The 16945-nt window shown below is 52.6% G+C and overlaps 2 protein-coding genes across 2 annotated transcripts; one reads left to right on the top strand and one right to left on the bottom strand.

Moving 5' to 3' along the window:
- Positions 1–4057: 4057 nt before the first annotated feature.
- Positions 4058–6910, top strand: NCLIV_009180 (conserved hypothetical protein; the record flags this gene model as incomplete). Its single annotated transcript, XM_003880433.1, has 1 exon — positions 4058–6910. The coding sequence occupies one exon, from the start codon at positions 4058–4060 to the stop codon at positions 6908–6910; it is 2853 nt and encodes a 950-aa protein (XP_003880482.1).
- A 6277-nt stretch (positions 6911–13187) lies between these two features.
- Positions 13188–14145, bottom strand: NCLIV_009170 (proteasome (Prosome, macropain) subunit, beta type, 1, related; the record flags this gene model as incomplete). The annotated part of the gene is made up of 2 exons (XM_003880432.1): positions 13188–13439; positions 13822–14145. 2 exons carry the CDS (start codon positions 14143–14145, stop codon positions 13188–13190), a joined length of 576 nt encoding a protein of 191 aa, XP_003880481.1.
- Between the last annotated feature and the right edge of the window lie 2800 nt (positions 14146–16945).

Here is a 16945-nt window from a genome sequence, read left to right as displayed (position 1 = left end):
TTTAATTTTCTCCTGAAACACACTTCATATGATTGAGAGGCAACCATGTGAGCGAGCATCGGTAAATAAGAAAAAACATTTGAACGAGGGTACTAGGAGCTTAATTGTGATGGTATTTTTGTAGATGTCACTTCTTCAGCTTCCTATCTCTATTCCCCCGAAAGCGGAAATCAGGCAGGTTAGTCGGAAGTGATATCTTTCGAACCTAAAGAAGGAGATATATGGAGGCAAGTGTGTTTGGTTCTTCTGTTCGTGGAATGAAACAAATAAAAGCCGTCGATTGAAACCGTTCTCCTCGACGGGAGAAGCTTTTCGCTTTTTTTTTCGTTTGGTACCGCCAGCCCGCGCGCGTGTGAAGTCCACTTGTGCTTTCAACCTTAAGAACTCGACAGTTTGGATGAATTTGATTGACGGGTGATAGTAATCAAACAAACCCATGTGAATTTTACCGGGTCTCAAAGTCGAATGTAGTGCTGGCTGCATTTCGGGCTACGGCACCTATGTTGCATGTTTCCATTGTGCGAGTTCAGTTCGCTGAGTGAAGGCGTTGCCATTCAAGACGCCACTGCGCAGAGAATTTTCAGGCCTTGTCTGAAGGTCTCTTTGTTAAACCTCTCCGCCGCGCTGGAGTGCAGACACTGTTGTGTGCGAGTCGGTGGACAGATTCCGCTCTTGGGACTCCGGCGCATGACAGACTTTCCTCAATCGTTGAAAGGCCGAGCGAGTTGCCGCGACGAAGACTTCAGGCACAAGTTTCAACCAACAAACTCATCCCTTACCACTTCAAATGCTTGTCTTCGTCTCATTCGTCACACATGTGATTTCAGTTTCAATACGGAATGGTCTGTCGGCACTCCTCAATTGAGCGGGCGTCAGTAAGACTCCCCCCCCTTCCTCGAACGGAGGCGTTGGTGAAAGTGAAGGGACGACAGTTCCCAGAGAAAACCTCCGCCCAATGGCAAGCGGTCGCCACTGTATGGCCTTCGCCCTGAAAAAAAAAAGCTTCAAGCACCGACGAGAGCCTTTCACGGAGCGAGAGCGGCCACAAAGGTATCCTTGTCACGTGGGGTCCGTCCGAATCCTATCCGAAAACACTGTTCAATGCCAGCTTTTACGCCAAGAGAGCCGCTTAGTTGCCTGTACTGGAAGATGAACAACGTTTTGGACACGACGTACCCACTTCTCGTAACCCGCAGCGAGAGAACTGTCCGTATTGCCAAAGCAGCTGGGCCACGAGAGTCTAGCTTATCCTGGCGCTTTGCGGAACTGGAGATAGCCCAGTTGTTTTTCGAATGACAAGTCTCGACCGCCAAAAAACAAAAGTTGAGGCATGTCACTGCTGGACCAGAGGGACGGCGTAAGCGGTGCCACGGTTATTGTCCCAGGCGGATGAACTCTAACGGGCGTGTGCCTTTGCGCTTACCGTCTTCTCTCCCATTCCCTCGTGACCTGGACGCTTGGGTAGCCTCCCGGGGTACATAAAGGAATCGCTTTCAGGGATTAAGCTCCAACAAATCTATCGTCGCCGATCGCTTTCATAATCGCGTCCGTTCGTGCCATAAGTGTCATATGACCTTTCGAAGTTCCACGTCTTTTGGGTGATTTTTCTTTTTTGACGCCATCTTGTTTCTTGTCCTTACATGCTTGTACTTTGTGTCAGAAAAGGCGAGTTTTATATCGCTGACGGGGTTATTAGCCGGAAGATTTCACTGACAGCCTCAGATCAGCGAGCTGTCTTGTCCCTGCATCATCTGTTGAAGCGGAAACTCGTTCCAGGAAAACGTGTTTTCCGCCCTGCTAAAGGCCTCTGTGTGCTAAGTCGAACTTGCGTGTTTTCGTCTGTAGCTTTGCTCTGTCATTGCGTTTCCTATTTTTGGCCGCCTGCGTGCTGTTTCTTTGGGTACGTGGTGTAACGGACTGTGTAGACAGCCTCCGTAGAGAACTCTTTCGAAACACACAGCGCACACAACACAGCGGGAGAAGACATCACGGCGAGTAAACCACCCTCCATCCCCCGCGAACAGCTGGGACACCACACGAGATCGCCCTCCCTCCATCTTTCTGTGTGTTATCCCGCGCTGTAGCCGACTGCTTCGTTGGAATCTTGATTCTCCTCCCCGCACCCAGCCGTCCTTTCTCCTGGAAGGAAAACTTTTGGAATTCACGTCGTTTCCAGTCCCTTTCACCTCGTCTCCCCAGGCGGTCGTCTGCAGAAACGGCTTGGTGGTTGACCGTCCTTGTGCCCGCGAGAGAGATCAAGAGGCGCCAGCCTGTACTGCCAAATTTTTGCACATAATAGGACTCGGCTTCGGCGGCTGTCGTGACTACGGAGCAACTAAAACGCGGATATCCTGCCACACATCCACGTAAGTTCCACCGAATCAACCTCAGGGCAGCCTTTTGTGCCTCGAAAGTCTGCCTTTTCGGCTGGGTTGACTGGTCTGTGCAATCTCCCCTTTCCCTCTATCTTGCGATTTGCCGAGTGCCCCGCTGCAGCGGCTGTCCCGCCAAAGGACGCGCCGGTTTAGAAGGATCAGCAAGACGCCCCGACCGCCCTGCAACCGTTTGCGAGGACACACGCTCATTTGCATTCCTTTTCGCGTGGAGAAAACTCGTTTAGTTGCATCGTGTCGCCCAGGCAATGTGTGGAACTGATCTTTTTGGGAGTTATCTGTGCGTCTGCTTCTCTGCCCGATCCCGCCAGCACGGGGGTAGGGGGGAGGAGGTTAGTGCCTGTCGCCGCTTCCCCTTTTCCCTGGAGCGGGGGCATAAATCCAGCAGCAGAGAAAAATCTCCAAAGTCGTCACAGAAAATGACCCCATTTTCCAGGCGCTGAACCGCCTTAGTGCACGTCCCATTGACACACGGGCGTCACCCGACAAAGTAGCTGCGCAAGGTTCCCTGAAACGCTTGTCCCAAGGCTACATACACAGCATTAGGTGTCCAGCGGCAAAAACACGCAATTACCACCGTCTTCAGGTCGGCGAAGTGCATTTTGACCACTCACTAACGTTTTGAATTTTTCTTTTTTGCTGTTATGGCGGTTTAGGCACTCGACCTTTCGGCTTTCTGCAACATCCCAGCTCCGGAAAATCACCCAACGCTTGCAGAGCGTGGACGTCCACACCCGCAGTTCGCGGTCAGATTGCCCCCTGTTTGTACATGTCTTGTCAAGGAAACGAATGTGTCATGACTGTCTTGCCATGTCTTTGCTTGCGTGCTCACTTCAATTCATCTTTCTGCTGGCTACGCGTTTCTGAAAGACGCGGTCTTTGGTAAACCGTGCATCTTCCGCAGGAGGACTGCACTCTGTACGTCGCGCGGTTCCTGCACAAGGCGGATGCCTCCTCGTCTTGCTCGCCTCTCTTGTCTCCTTTCGTGTTCGATCGTAGCATTCGTTTCCCTCTCGTCTCCGCGCACTCCTGTGCATAGTAACTGCCAAAGCAGCTGTATCGCATAGTTTCATCCACTCTCTCGGATTTGTGTTCTCCAACGGATGCCAGCGCACCGTGTCCTGGCCGGCTGCTTGTCTACCAAACGCCTGTGGATCGGAAGCCAATAAGGGAACCGGCTTCTCGTCTTCCCCTCACTTTCCGGTTCCTGCTTCTTAGTTGCACTCCGTCCTGTTAACGATGTATTAGCACGAGGCTCGACCCCAGCGGGGGTGAGGGTGTTTTTGTGCTCTCCATGCTCGACGGACCTGTTGTTTCTGGCGATATACTTGTGGGAACAATCCACATGCGTTGCCGCCTCCTTTGTCCTCGGGGACTTTTTTCTTGAGGCACACTCGCATCGACCGAGTTCCCGGTAGACTCCCGTCCAGGCATCTGAGCCCCTCGCATATCTCCCCGCGGTCTCCTGTCCTCCCCGTCTGCTCCTTCAAACAAGGTCTTCAAGTCTCTCATTCTCTGGTAGAGTCTGCGCTGGACTGCTCCAACGTCTTTTGTTTCTCGAGAACCCTCCAGTAGCTCTGTCCTGTCTGTGAGCCGCAGTAGCAACCGCCCGCTAGGTTCCTCGACTGTCTTCGGATCTCGCTGCTTCCGCGGTCTTGTCTCAAATGTCTCGAAATACCTCTTCGCTCCCCCAGCAGGGGACTCTCTTGACTGGAGTTGCGACGGCAGGGTCCATGTCGCGGCGGACCGCCAGTGCGTCGTCTTTCCTTTCTCAGCGCCTGGGGGATTCCTTCCGCTTTCTTCCGCAACCCACGGCTGCGGCCTCCTCGAAGCGCACGCGCCAGTTCCTCCAAAACCTAGCTTCTTCCTCTTCGTTGTCTTCTCATGAGGCTCAGCAAGTCCTCACGAGTGCAACCGACTCGAAAGTCGCTCTCCGCTCAGGCCCAAGCGCTTCCCTTCGATCCGAGGTTGGCCCTGCGTCTGAGCATCGCGCGGTGAAACAGCCGAAGCTGGTCACGCGCCCCTGTGTAGCTACAATCCACTCGAACGCGCACCCTGCTGGAGATGCCTTTTCGGCTTCGTTCGCCTTCGGCTCGAATGGCCCTCTGGGGCCCCAACCTGAGAAAGTGACGCCTCCCCCTCTGGCGTTTGTTCCCGGCCTCTCTCGCGCGCGATCTCAACAGACTGGAACAGACAGTTCGTTCGCGTCCAAGAGTGTCCTGAGTCTGACTTCTCGGAACGTCGCAGCGGCGAGCCGGGGCTCGTCTCCCTCTCCGGCCACGGCGCTCCTGAACGTGAAGCCGCTTGACGGCGAGAAGAAAGGCGCGAGTGTCGAGACGGCTGACGCTCAAGCAGAGAGCCGGGCACAGGCAGAACCTGTCCCTGCGAACACGCAGAACATTCGTCCGCGGAGCGAGGGCGCGTGCGTGGATACGAGGGCTCCGAGCCTGCTGCCTTCCCGCCTCGATTTTCTGAATCTGGCCGAGTGCTGCCGTCTGATTATGTGCGACACGGCAGAGGCGTTCGGCGACGACTTTGGGGTTGACAACACGCACAACTCGCGCCTGGCCCAGTTCAGCTACGACCAGGCGGCGTACAAGGCCGACAAGGCTCACCCTGTGAGCGACTATACGGCCGTCAGCAAGCGCATATCCCCGGAGACGCGCGACTTGCTCATGTGTATCTTAAACCAGGTTTCAGCGCATCTGGCCCAGAATTCGGCCGCGTCTTCTGGAAACGGGGAGTCCGGCGAGAAGCAGGAGAAGACGACGCCAGGGTCCGATCCGCTGAGCCCGCGGGCTGCGGCCACTGTAGCTATTGCAATTCAACTCTTTGATCGCTTCATGCATGTCGTACACCAGAACGACGTGCACTACGGCGTGAGCGCCGAGCACCGGATGCATCCGCTGCATGGCCTCAACACTTTGTCGGGAAATGGCCAAGGAAGAAGCGCGACGATGAACAATTTGCTCTTGAATCAGATGATCGCGATTGCCTGCTTCTGCTTCGCAGATAGGGTTGAAGCCATCCATGCGTACGACTACTCCGCGGTTCTCGAGGCGTGGAAACAGCAGGCGACCGGGCTGTTGCGACAGAGCTGGACGTCCTCTCTGTTGTCGTCGACTGTGCTAAAGCAGAAGCTCATGCACATCGAGAGGAAAATCATTTCTCACGTTCCGCCGGCCGGGAATGTCTCTGTGACTCCGATCTCCGAACTCACCGAAGCACTCCTCAACGTGGCTGCGCAGTTCGCCCACCTGAACGCAGCCCAGCGGCAACGGTCTGCATTGATCGAGACGACGACACCGAGTCGAGACGAGTGCGTGGGGGGGAGGCCGAACTCAGATTTGACGAGTCCGAGCCGTGGGAAGACTGCGAGTGGATTCGCAAAGTATTCTTCGCCTCTCGACAGCAAGAGACGCGCGTCTGTCTGTGGAGACATCGGAAGAACATCCGCCGACGCAAAAGGTTGCCAGCGTCTCTCTCTCTCGGGGCGCGAGACGGCTGCTTCGTCGCGCCGCTGCTCGTCTGTCTCTCTGCGCGATGGAGACCACGAAACGGCGAACGAGGAAGAAGCTGGGACCCCGACTCCTTCCTCGCCCTTTGCGCTGCGCCTTCGGATCAGCGGGAGCAACGAGCCCGATATGGCGCGTCTGATCGCCCAGCTTCTGGTCCGGCTCGGCCAGCTGGATCGCCGCATTTGTCTGGGCTTTAAGCCGTCGGTCGTGGCGTCTGCTGCTTGTCAAATTGCGCTCCTTCCCCAGCTGTCCGCCACCGAAATCTCGCCTCTCTCGCCCTCGGGTCGCCTCGCGGCCACCCGCGCCTTCATCGCGTCGGGCGCGTCGACGGGCTGTCGCCTCGTGCGCCGCTGCCAGTCGATGTTGCTGCACAAGTGGCTGAAGGTGCGCAACGCGATGGCCGCGCTGCTCTCCTCTTCTCTGTCGCACACGCCGCTGCTTCCCGCGCAGCACGCGCCGACCTTGACTGCCTCGCCGGGGCTTTCCGGCGGCGCATGCAGCTTGCCAGACCGCTTGGCCGCTGAGTGGGTGTTGTCGCGCCTCACGCTTAGCTGCCACAAGAAGATGCTCGAGTTGCTGCAGTTTCACGCGGAAGTCTGGGCCGAGTGTGCCGCCGCGAATTTGAAGGCCAAGGCTCTCGCTGTCGGCGCCCCGGTGACCTTCATCGAGGCTGTGACTGGTGCCATGGGAGCCGGGAACGGCGCTGCCCGAGGGGGAAGAGAGCCCGAGCGACGAGGAGAGAGGGGTGAGGAGGCTCAGGCGGATCGGCGCCGGGCGCGGAGTCTGCAGCCTCGACTGATGAGCAGAGATCAGGGGTGCGGGGAGGAGCGAGGAACGCAGTCCAGGGCTTCTGGCCTCACGACCAGCGTCGGTTTATACACGATCACGGCGCTCCAGAAGGAGCTGAAGCGAGCGGAGCGGGCTTCGATCGAGGGTCGGCGACTTCGAGAACTTTCCGAAGGGGAGAACGCGAACCAAGAGAACAGAGAAAACATTTAGGCAGCGGAGCCAGATGTGGACACAGGCGCTTAACGCGGGATAGGGCAAAGTGCAAAAGATGCCCTCCGGACGGTGCGGAGCGGGGTTTTCGGGAAGAGGAAACACACGCAAGGGAACGAGGAAAACGACTTCCTGCTTTGCTGAAGAAAAGCGTCCTCTCGTGCGGAACTTGGCCTGGAGAATCAAGTGTCGCGTGTGAAAAATGAAGCGAAAGACGAGTGGGAAGGCAAAAAGGAAACGGGGCAGCGGAGAAGGGCGAGGAGAGACGAATCCGTGGTGCGAGAGATTTCAGAGCTTTGCTTCGGGCACATTCGGGGCCTGGGAGGAGAGCGGGGCGACGCCCGCCCCCCTCCTTGTGTGTGCATCTCGCTTTTCTCTTCTTCCGTGTCAAAGTGGATAAGAAAAAAGAGCCTTCCAGTTCAGCACAAATCTGGAACAGCTATTTGAAAACGGCAAACTTGCATGGGCTTTTGTGTGTAAGTGCGGGAAACGGAGAATCTGCTTTGTGTGCTGGGGATCGTACAAGGAAAGTTTCGGAGACGGAAAACTGAAATCTCCTGTCTTGGGACACAGAGAGGCCAGGATTTCGAGTTTCGTGTCTTGCGGCTTCCCGCTTCTGTGCCTGTTCAGCAGGGGGACGAATATGCGTCTTGTCATGTTTCGTGTTTTTTGCCCGATCTCTTGTTTTCAGATGGATCCAGTTGTCTTGTCTCTTGTTTCTCTTTGTTCCTGGATTGTGCTTTCTCCTCGTATTTGTCTTGCGGGATATAACCACCCCACGTTTATTCGCCTCGACACGTCTTTTCAGTGTCCTGGCTACAGAGGGTCTATAGTTAACCAGCAAGGGCTGATTCCCCGACAGAGACAGTGTGTCTCTTTTTGGCGAACAACTGGAGATATGTCAGCTAGAATGACGAGGGCAATTCTTTGGTGTTTTTTCGTTCAATGCATGTGGAGCTCGCGCATGTTCCTGGAACGTGGAACGCGTGCAATTGGATTATTTTGAACCTTGTGGTTCTCTTTGGCTTTTTCTCTCCATATGATATGCCTGTCTTCCAGCTCCATGCTTTCCTTCCCCCAGTGCTTTGGTGTTTCTAGGGAAAGATTCATTTTGTCTCTTTCTCTTTTGTCTCTCTGGGAGAAGAGAGCGAGAGTGGCGTTTTATCGCGGCCACAGTAGAATCACGCGCACAAAGGCCACACATCTGTCGACAAACTGAAGTATTTGAACGCCTCCGTGAAAGCTGGTTCGAGGGGCTTCTGTACGAAATCCGAGTTGTACATACACCCCCACTGGCGGGGTCGTCGTGCATGTCGACGAGATTTCCAGTCCGTGATTGCACAGCTCTTCAGAGATCCATGCCAACACAACACCATATGGATATAGGATGCATGGCATTGTGTGTGTATTTGTTTGTTGATTCGTGGGAAGATGCACATCGAGGAAGATTTCTTTTTTCCGATTCTCTAAGAGGGAACTTCCTGATCCTGTTGTCACACTGCACGGTTTTGTTTCTTTCTCCTTTGCAAACACCCCCGGAGAAAGGACCAAACGAAGACGTGCCCATGCACCGCCGTTTTCTCGGTACTCGATTTTTTTGTCTCTTCGGAAACGGCTGCCTGCGTTTTCCCCCGAGATGCTAAGACCGGGTGAGAAACGAACTGGCTCTAGCCTCTCCGCGATCGTTCTTCACGACTGCTCTCTCTTCTCTTTCCCCCGTCTCCTCTCTGTTTCTTTGTCTTCCTCTTTCTGTATCCTCATTTATTTTGGTGTGGATGCGTACGTACCTCTGTATATGCACATCCGGCCAACACATGTGTAGGGTTGTGTTTCCCGCTTCCTTGTCAGGATGTTTCCCGCCTCGGAGGCGTGCATGTTTGTGTCAGCGAGTCTTACTGGTTGTGCAGAAACAGGAAGAAACTCCCTCGGCGGAACTCTTCCCGCATTCTCGGTTTTTTTGTATCTGAAGAACGCGTGCGACGACCTAATCGGGATACATCTTTGATGGAGGCTCAGAGGGAGAAGTAACTTGTGCCTCAAAGAGGTTTCTGAGTCTTGGAAACGGTATTTACGGCATTTGAGGGAGACGAGTCAACGAAGGGATCTTTTTCTGCCCAACCTCGAGAAACCCACCAGTCGGAAAAGGCGTCTTTTCTCGTAAAAATTTCTACCGCTATCCCAACGGATGTGCATGATGTGCCGCTGAAGTGCACTGCTTAGATGAGCGCTCTTATACGCGGGGAATCTGTGGGTGGTAAGACACTTCCTTAGCTTGATGAAAGAAACAACCCTCCTCAACCATCATGTCACCTGCTGGCGGAACCGTGCAGTGTTCTGATGTGTCCGCACGCGGCCACAAAGCATGCTTCTATCTCGGGTAGCACCGAGCGAATGAGACACTTCCGCAGAGAAATTGTCGCTCGAATCTCGGAAGCCGTACTTGAGTTGGGAAACGAGCGTACCCAGACTTGCGCGCACGATCGTCTCCCTGGCAGCGCATATTTGTGAAATCCTCATTTTGATAAATAGGATGGAGATGTTCTGAGTCATGGCACCTAGGAATGGACGTTCGCTCCTGCTTCTCCACGACTTGCAGAGCAATCGTTCTTCCGGCGATGTTCTCGTATGACTCCAGTTATGAGATACAGACAACCAAATTCTTTATGATTGCTGTACAGCACCATCCCCATGGACTGCTTAAGACAGCTAAAAGTGTTGGATTTCAATACCCTACAGTAACGCTATTCCACATCGGTTATGTTCTAGGCGTAATATGTGGATTACTGTTATCACTCGTATTAATAGTGAGAGAAAACTACTCAGATGCTGGTATGATCAGTAATGATCGTACTGGGAGTGATCATCTCTGAGACAGGATTATTTCTAAGATTTTTCTGGGGAGTATATACTACGACTTGGACTAGTGGTTTAGATGTTGAATGTCTTTGTTTACCGGATCCAAGCTCTATTGTGTTAGCAGAGCATAGTTAAGATAACTTCTGCGGAAATACAACCAGTTGAGCGCCGTGTATTAATATAACGGAGATAGTCAGGGTAGTGTGGGATCCTTCTTGGCAGAACGTTGTGTAGTTATATGTCACGTACATTCCCTAATGTCTGGACCAGTAGATTATGATTAGGCAGTGGAACAAGGAGAGCGCCTGATGTACATCAACACTAGATACTACTAATACCACTGCAGAAGTATTTTATAGTACACAACCGCTGCCCGGTGCAGTAACAGGTACACGCCGGCTGCATTGTGGACTGTCCAAAGGTAGGGAAATTCTTGTCAGGTAATTATCGTCGTGCGTGAAAGCTGCTCCGATTCTTCACATGTGTATCTAAAACTTTTGAAAAAAAGATTACCTTTGAATATGAGGATCGAGACCGCCCGATGGTTAGACCCTGAGCACACATACATCCCTTAAATCAAAAGCAGGATCAAAACTTCCTTGAGCGACTCGACAGGCATGATAGATAGCGTGAAAGCTCCTTTGATTTCCATGAACAAAGTTACATATTAGATATGTTCGGTCCTATGGTCTGTAGTCATTTAACATTGAACTTTCTCCAGTGTAAAGGTTGAACGTAATGCAGATTAATCTTCTATGTTGTTATGTTAATCAAATAAGTTTCACCATTGTTGATATTTCCTTGACATGTTGATGACATAAATACTGACAAGCCACTGGTTTTGGATGGTAGTACTTTTAACACCGCACAACATGCAAGAAAATACCATTCTGGTATGATGTGAAAAGGTGTTACAGACCGATGGACTGGTATGGAGTTATCTGGGTGTGAACCTTCAAACCGAAAGCCGCTTGTAAGAAGATTGATCCAATTAAGTATGATAGACATTTAGCATCCGTCATTAACATATGAGGATAAAAGGTAACTTTAAGCGCGGTTTCTATACCTGCAGGGTTGCTAGGACCTTTTAAATGTAAGTAGAAGATATGTAAAACTATTATAATACATCTCATAAAAGGCAATATAAAATTAATACGAAGAATCGTGTTAACGTTACATCAGATATGTAGTATCCTAAGATTAGCCAAGGTACCAGGTATGGCACTGAACAAAGGAGATTCGTAAACACTGTAACACCCCAGAAACTCATTTGTCCTCATTGTATTACGTGTTCGGAACGGCAGTGGCTATAGGAAGTCGATATAAAACTAAACCAGACGTCGAAGCGGTAGTAACATAACTATAACTCCAGTTATATGGTCCTCGAGTCACGTGAATTAAAATACACAAGAATAAAAAGAGGCAGTTACAGCGTGCAACATCCAAAATTCCCATCCTGCTACTACTTTCCTAACTACATGGTGAACGGTAGCAAATGCACAAGATGCTTCTGAAGTATATCTAAACGCTAGGGAGATATCCATCCCGAATTATCTCGAGTACAAAGGTCATTGCAACTAAGAAACCAAAGGTATAAGATGAATTTAGATTTAGAGCGCACCGATAAAAGACAAGGTGTGCCCGGAATAGACTCATAGGCATACTGAGTTTTCTGAAAACCATGATAATAACACAATAGAACTTGGATCCGGTAGACATTCAAGATCTAAACCAGTAGTCCAACTCGTATATACACTCCCCAGAAAAAGGTAGTTGGTATAAACGTAGGAATCCCATTTTATAATGTGGAACACGGAGTCTAACTTCAGCTGCTCTCTGATTGGTATTGCAGGCTCTGAGTACGTAGGGAAAAGATTAGCCGCTATTTAAACCCAACAGTTACGTACCTGTAGATGCACGCTAAATCTAGATTTTACCTCCGACGACACCGCATAACATATAAATGCTCCTTCCGCCGTTCGCGGACTGTTTACCACGGGGAATTAGAACACGATACCATGTTCTTTGCCTGGAGCTTTGTTACGTCCCGTACAGTTGTACGTTGGAGTCGTTTTCGTTTTCTTCCAGTGCTGTCAGGCGAAGTTTCCTTCACTCGTACCAATGGAAAAATGCATTTCCCATATCGTACACACACATTTAAGTTATTTCTTCAATCACTTTCGCGTAGTAGCTGTCTTGCCCGTCTTTGTATCGCCGTTGCGACGAAGGAAGTTTCTTGCACGTCCACTCTTAAATTATCCCAGCAAGAGCTTGGATTCATGAAAGCCTGCAACACTTGTTCCCGTCAGTTTAAAACATCTTGGGATTCCTCGGGTCCCTCTGAAACGTAGCCACATACAGTCCTGTCTCCGCCGCTCGGTCACTTTTTGTTCCATCTCTCATCGCCACAACCGATCAGTTCAGTCTATGTGCCACCCTTTCATCCGGCGACGACGAGTTCGCCCGCTTCAAAGCCTACTGTCTCACAGCGGTTCTCATCTATGCGAGGTCTCTATAGAGCCTGGCACTGGAACAGTTCCCTGCATTAAGCAGCTTGCACTTTGTTTCTTACCAAACGCCATCCCCTGTTGGGAGTGTACGCTGCAAGAGGCGGCGTTGGGCTTGGCACCTACGACAAGAAATACCGCTCTGTTGTTCTGTGTTCGATACAGTGATATTGTGCGTGTTTTGCAAGGCTGAGTGTACATCGAAAAGATGAAACTCGAGGCCAACACGGACACCGCGTGGGTAAGACATGAGAGGGTCAGGGACTTTCTCTCCTGCCGATTTCGGTCACAGAAAACAGGAGAGATGCCCTCCCGTCTCCTCGCCATACAAGGGAAAAAAGGAAGAAAAGTAACAAGGTTTTCATGTTCGTAGCAACTCTTCTTTCGCGTATACACGTGTATGTCCATGCGCGTAGCGAAGAACTGTCTCGCTCGATTGTTCACAGGTCGTAATCGGAATCATGAAGGCGGCAAGCGACGGGATCTCGTAGCAAACTAGATTATCCCCCTTCACATTTTTAGCACAAAAAGATAGAACGGACGACTGCTTCTGCATCGACCAAGAGCGACGTGTCCAAGAGCAACGTGTCTCATCCTTCCAGTTTTTATCTCCTCTCCAACCTGTTTCGTTTTCTTCCCAACCGTCTGGTTTCGCAGTCTGAGCGACTCTTCGCCGAGAGGCTGTAGCCGAGTAAAACGCGAGGCGTGCCTCTCCCTTGTTTCAACTGGCTGCCTCGTCCTCTAGAGACGACTCCTCCCTTCCTCGGAATGCCATCCTGGAACGGCAGCGTGAAAACGAAACCGTCCATCTGTTCTCTCTGTAAAAATGTGTTGTATATGGATAAGCGTCTCCACGTGTAAGACTGGATCGAACGGTTTGTATGTGTGTCGACGTGTCTGCGTGTGCTGGCCTCTTAGATATCGAGGGTTCGGATTCCGTCCTTGGTTGCAATTTTAACTCGGAACGACGCTTGGGAAATGACGAATCGCGTCATAAGCTCTTTCTTGCACATTTCGATGATTTTCAGCGCCTCTTCTTCCGTCAACTCCGGATGGTAGTATCGGTCCAAGAGACCACCCAAAAAGTAGGCCGCGTAGCCGTGCGCTCCCTTGTTCACCGACGCCATCGAGGCCAGGTAGTCCATCCAGTACAGGTGCGGCCCCATCTGAACAGGGACAGAAACCCACGTGGAAACCGGGAGAAAAGTGGGAAACGGGTACACGGGACAGACAGACACCTTCGACACAACAAGTCCACACCCCCATACAGGGAAGCACACAGAGCGGGAGAGAGCGGAGCGTCGGGACGAAAAACAGCGGAGCGGCCAGGAGAGGAGAAGGAATTTCTGCGCAACGACGAGATACCCAGAGGGATCCTCCGTGCCGCCTGGACGCCTCGTATTCCCCGTTCCGTTCCTCTCGTTTTAGCTCTGTTGGCGAGCTCACCCTGTACCACTGACCCCTCAGTTCGTGGTTGCGACATCCTGTGCCAATCTAAAGTCGTGATGCCTATCCTTCGCTGGTGCGAGGATTCGCTCTGCCGCCTACCTCGTCGTAGCCTGCGAGCATGACGTCGACGTGGTACGGGCTTCGCCGCAGGTAGTAGGCGAGTTGCTGGCGCGTGAAGCTGGCGGTTGCCGCGCAACTCAGCTTCTTGTTGTTTCGAAATCGGTAGAGGTGAATGTTTTTCTGGATGTAGTCGCCGAACTGGAGGCGGTCCCCGATCTGGCCCGCCAAGCCCATCACCTTGTTGTCGTCAACCAACATCAGTTTGTCTTCGTCGTCCTTCATGCGAAGAATGCTCGAATTCGCGTACCGGTCACATGCGACCAGAGCGAAGGTGCGCCCCCGGATGCCGATCACGGTCTCCATTTTCCTGGGTTTTTCAGACTCGAAAAAGACCTCAGCGCTGCGGAGAAACGGGGCAGTTTTGACGTGCAGTTGCGGGCGAGTGTGTGCTTTTTTGGATGAGTGGACGAGACACCCGACACGAGAGAACGAGAAAGTGAGAAGCGAACCGCGGAGAAGACGCACAGGTTGCGGCGCTTAGGAGTGGGGGGAAGGAGAGAGATACCCCTGGACGACGGACAGGCGACTTTCGTTGCCCAGAAAACATCACCCCTCAGCGGACCGGCCGGCAGAGCGACCAGGGGGTGAGAGACACGGGGGATTTTCTTTTTCCCTAAGAATGAAGTGCACACTTTGTACGGCAATAAAAATACAAATGTGAAAAGGTATGGCGTGTGTACGCAAGACAGCACACACGCTTAAACATTTACAAAACCGGTGTCGGGTACTCCCGCCCCGCCAGAAGACAGGAAAGCGAAGGCGCGTGTGTTGGTCCAGATTGGATAGGCAGGAAGGTGGAGGAATCGTTTTGCACGGTGAGACAGGATAAATACGATTCCGTTGTTTTCCTTAAAAAGGGAAATCGCTGTGAAGACCGTCGAATCTTCCACGAGAGGCCAAAAGCGGAGGGTGCGACGCTTTGTCTGCTTTGCCGCAACCGCTGAATCGCTCTTCAGTTCTAAGGTCCGCACAGAAAATAGGTGGGGCGCAAGACGCACGGAAAGGAAGAGAATAACAAAAAAAGAGGCGTTTCTTGTGTAACGACGGCGCGAAACTGCTGCACACTGCTCTAGTCGCTAGGCTGCCTGCTGGCGCCTCTCTTCTCCCTGCCTGGCTCTTCGCAAGTCTGGGCAGAGAGCAGAACCCGAGGGAACAGTGCCGAGAAGACGCGGAAGAATGAAGCACAGGCCGGGAAACAGAGGGAACAGAAGACCGTGGATAGCCACCTAGAAGCCGCAAGACTGTTCCGTTTCTCTCTGCATCCAAAACGATGAGACGCCTCTGTGTGAACATCCAGGGGGACAGCGAACCGACACGGCCAACTTCGGGGTAGCAACGAGTTGGCGGAAGACAGAAAAAAAGGGCGAGGAATGGACTTTTGCTGGACAGAAACTGGCAACAAATGAAGCTAAACATGTGGACACACACACGTGCAGCGTCCTCTATCTTTGCCCGACCTCCCGTTTCTTCAAGGCTGCTAGCAGACGCTCCCCCTCTCTTGTTTGCGTTTTTTTAAGCCTCTCGAGACTCGCCTTCTTTTCCTCTCCCGAAAAGCAGAAATCTTCGCCACGCAACACACATGACACCACCGTCTGGTGACCTTTCTCTTGCGCAAGACTGTGTGACCCGCATATAAGCCGACGCGTAGTTGTGGTGGCGTCGTCCAGTCTCTCAAGGCCTCTCAGCCGAATCAACCGCTGCGTCCGCTCACTTGTGTTGTCGCTCCACACCCGTATCCCACTTCCGCCGTTTCTTCCCAGAACGGAGACGGACGAGCGCCTGCCGTCAGGTTCTCGGAGAAGAGAAGAACCAGAGGTTCGTGCCGTCAAGTGTGCTACGGGCCGTACTGAGTCTGTTGTGTGTCATCGTGGCTTAACCCTGTCCTGGCTGGCAGCCTATGGGCGAGTGCTACGGTTGTTCCGCGTTGTGATTGAAAGCCGCGATTGGCGAGCAAAAGACGTGCGTCTGTGTTTCGATATGTGCTTGCACTCGCAGTTCTCTAGTAAACACGAGACGTCTATTTCACAACACGCAGCCTCGGCTTCGCGAAGCGCGTTCCGACAAAAACGCACGCGGTGCGTTTGGAGAGACAACAGGCCCGACCCGTCGAGACCCCTCGAACGCCTCGGGCTTTTGGCGAGAGGGTTGGAGATGTCTCGTGTCTTGGCTGTTCACACCCTTTTCGCGTTTTTTCTTAGCAAGGACACTGCCGAATCTCTACACAAGCAAAGACGAATTGCAGTGCTGCTGGGAAATTTGCGTACTTTTGTTTTTCGCGGCCCTTTGTGGGCTCGGTGCTAGTGCCGCGGAGCAGGCAGAGCACGAGGCGGACGGCCTCTTTTTTCCCGCTCCCTTTTCAGGCTCTTCCCTCATCCAGAGAAGAAGATAGCTCCTGAATCCCCTTGAAACGCCTTATTCCCCTCTGGAAACCTCTACCCTGCCAACAAAAACCGTTCGCAATGGAAACGCACACGCGCCGTACCCAGAAAGGGGGTAGCTCCAAAATCCTTTCACATCGGGCGAGAAATGTGGCTGGAGCGCCCGCCGACAGACCGAGCAGCGTGCAATGGGGGGGTTTTCCGTTTTTCCCAGCAGGAAGCGCCGGAACGCTCTGGTCTTTCGCGCCCCCACTTCATTTTCCGCTGTGAGACCTAGGAAAAAAAACTGGGAACTCGCGAAGAGCGCCGGCTAAAAAATGCCGGGAAGCCTTACAGCGGGGCGAGGCGTACGTGCAATCAAAAAAGCCCCCCCTAGTCTCGAGCCGTTCCGCAGCGCTCTGGTTCTCGAGTTGTCCCGTTCGTTTTGAGGCGAATTTCGTATAATCGCAGGCCGAGAGAAAGGACATCTTTTAGTCGACTGGTGCAAAACCGACTCAAGTGCGGGAGAGCAGCCTTCACCAGCTCCTTCGAGATTCAAAGATAGCAGGAATGCGGCCAGAGACTCTCTCTCGCGCGCTCCCATTTCGCTGCTGGGGCATCGACACGGAGAGAGGCGGTCGGAGACGCGGACCCGGCGGCGAGTTCGCTCAGAGGCGAGTCGTTTCTGCCCCAAGATTTTCCCCATTTTTTCGTTAACGCCAGCAAGGATCCGGGCACTCACGAGC

The sequence above is a fragment of the Neospora caninum genome, chromosome III (assembly GCF_000208865.1).
Source record: "Neospora caninum Liverpool complete genome, chromosome III".
In the NCBI taxonomy this organism is placed as follows: Eukaryota; Apicomplexa; class Conoidasida; order Eucoccidiorida; family Sarcocystidae; genus Neospora; species Neospora caninum.
Note: the sequence above shows the minus strand (reverse complement) of the source record. Positions and strands in the feature narration are given on the sequence as shown.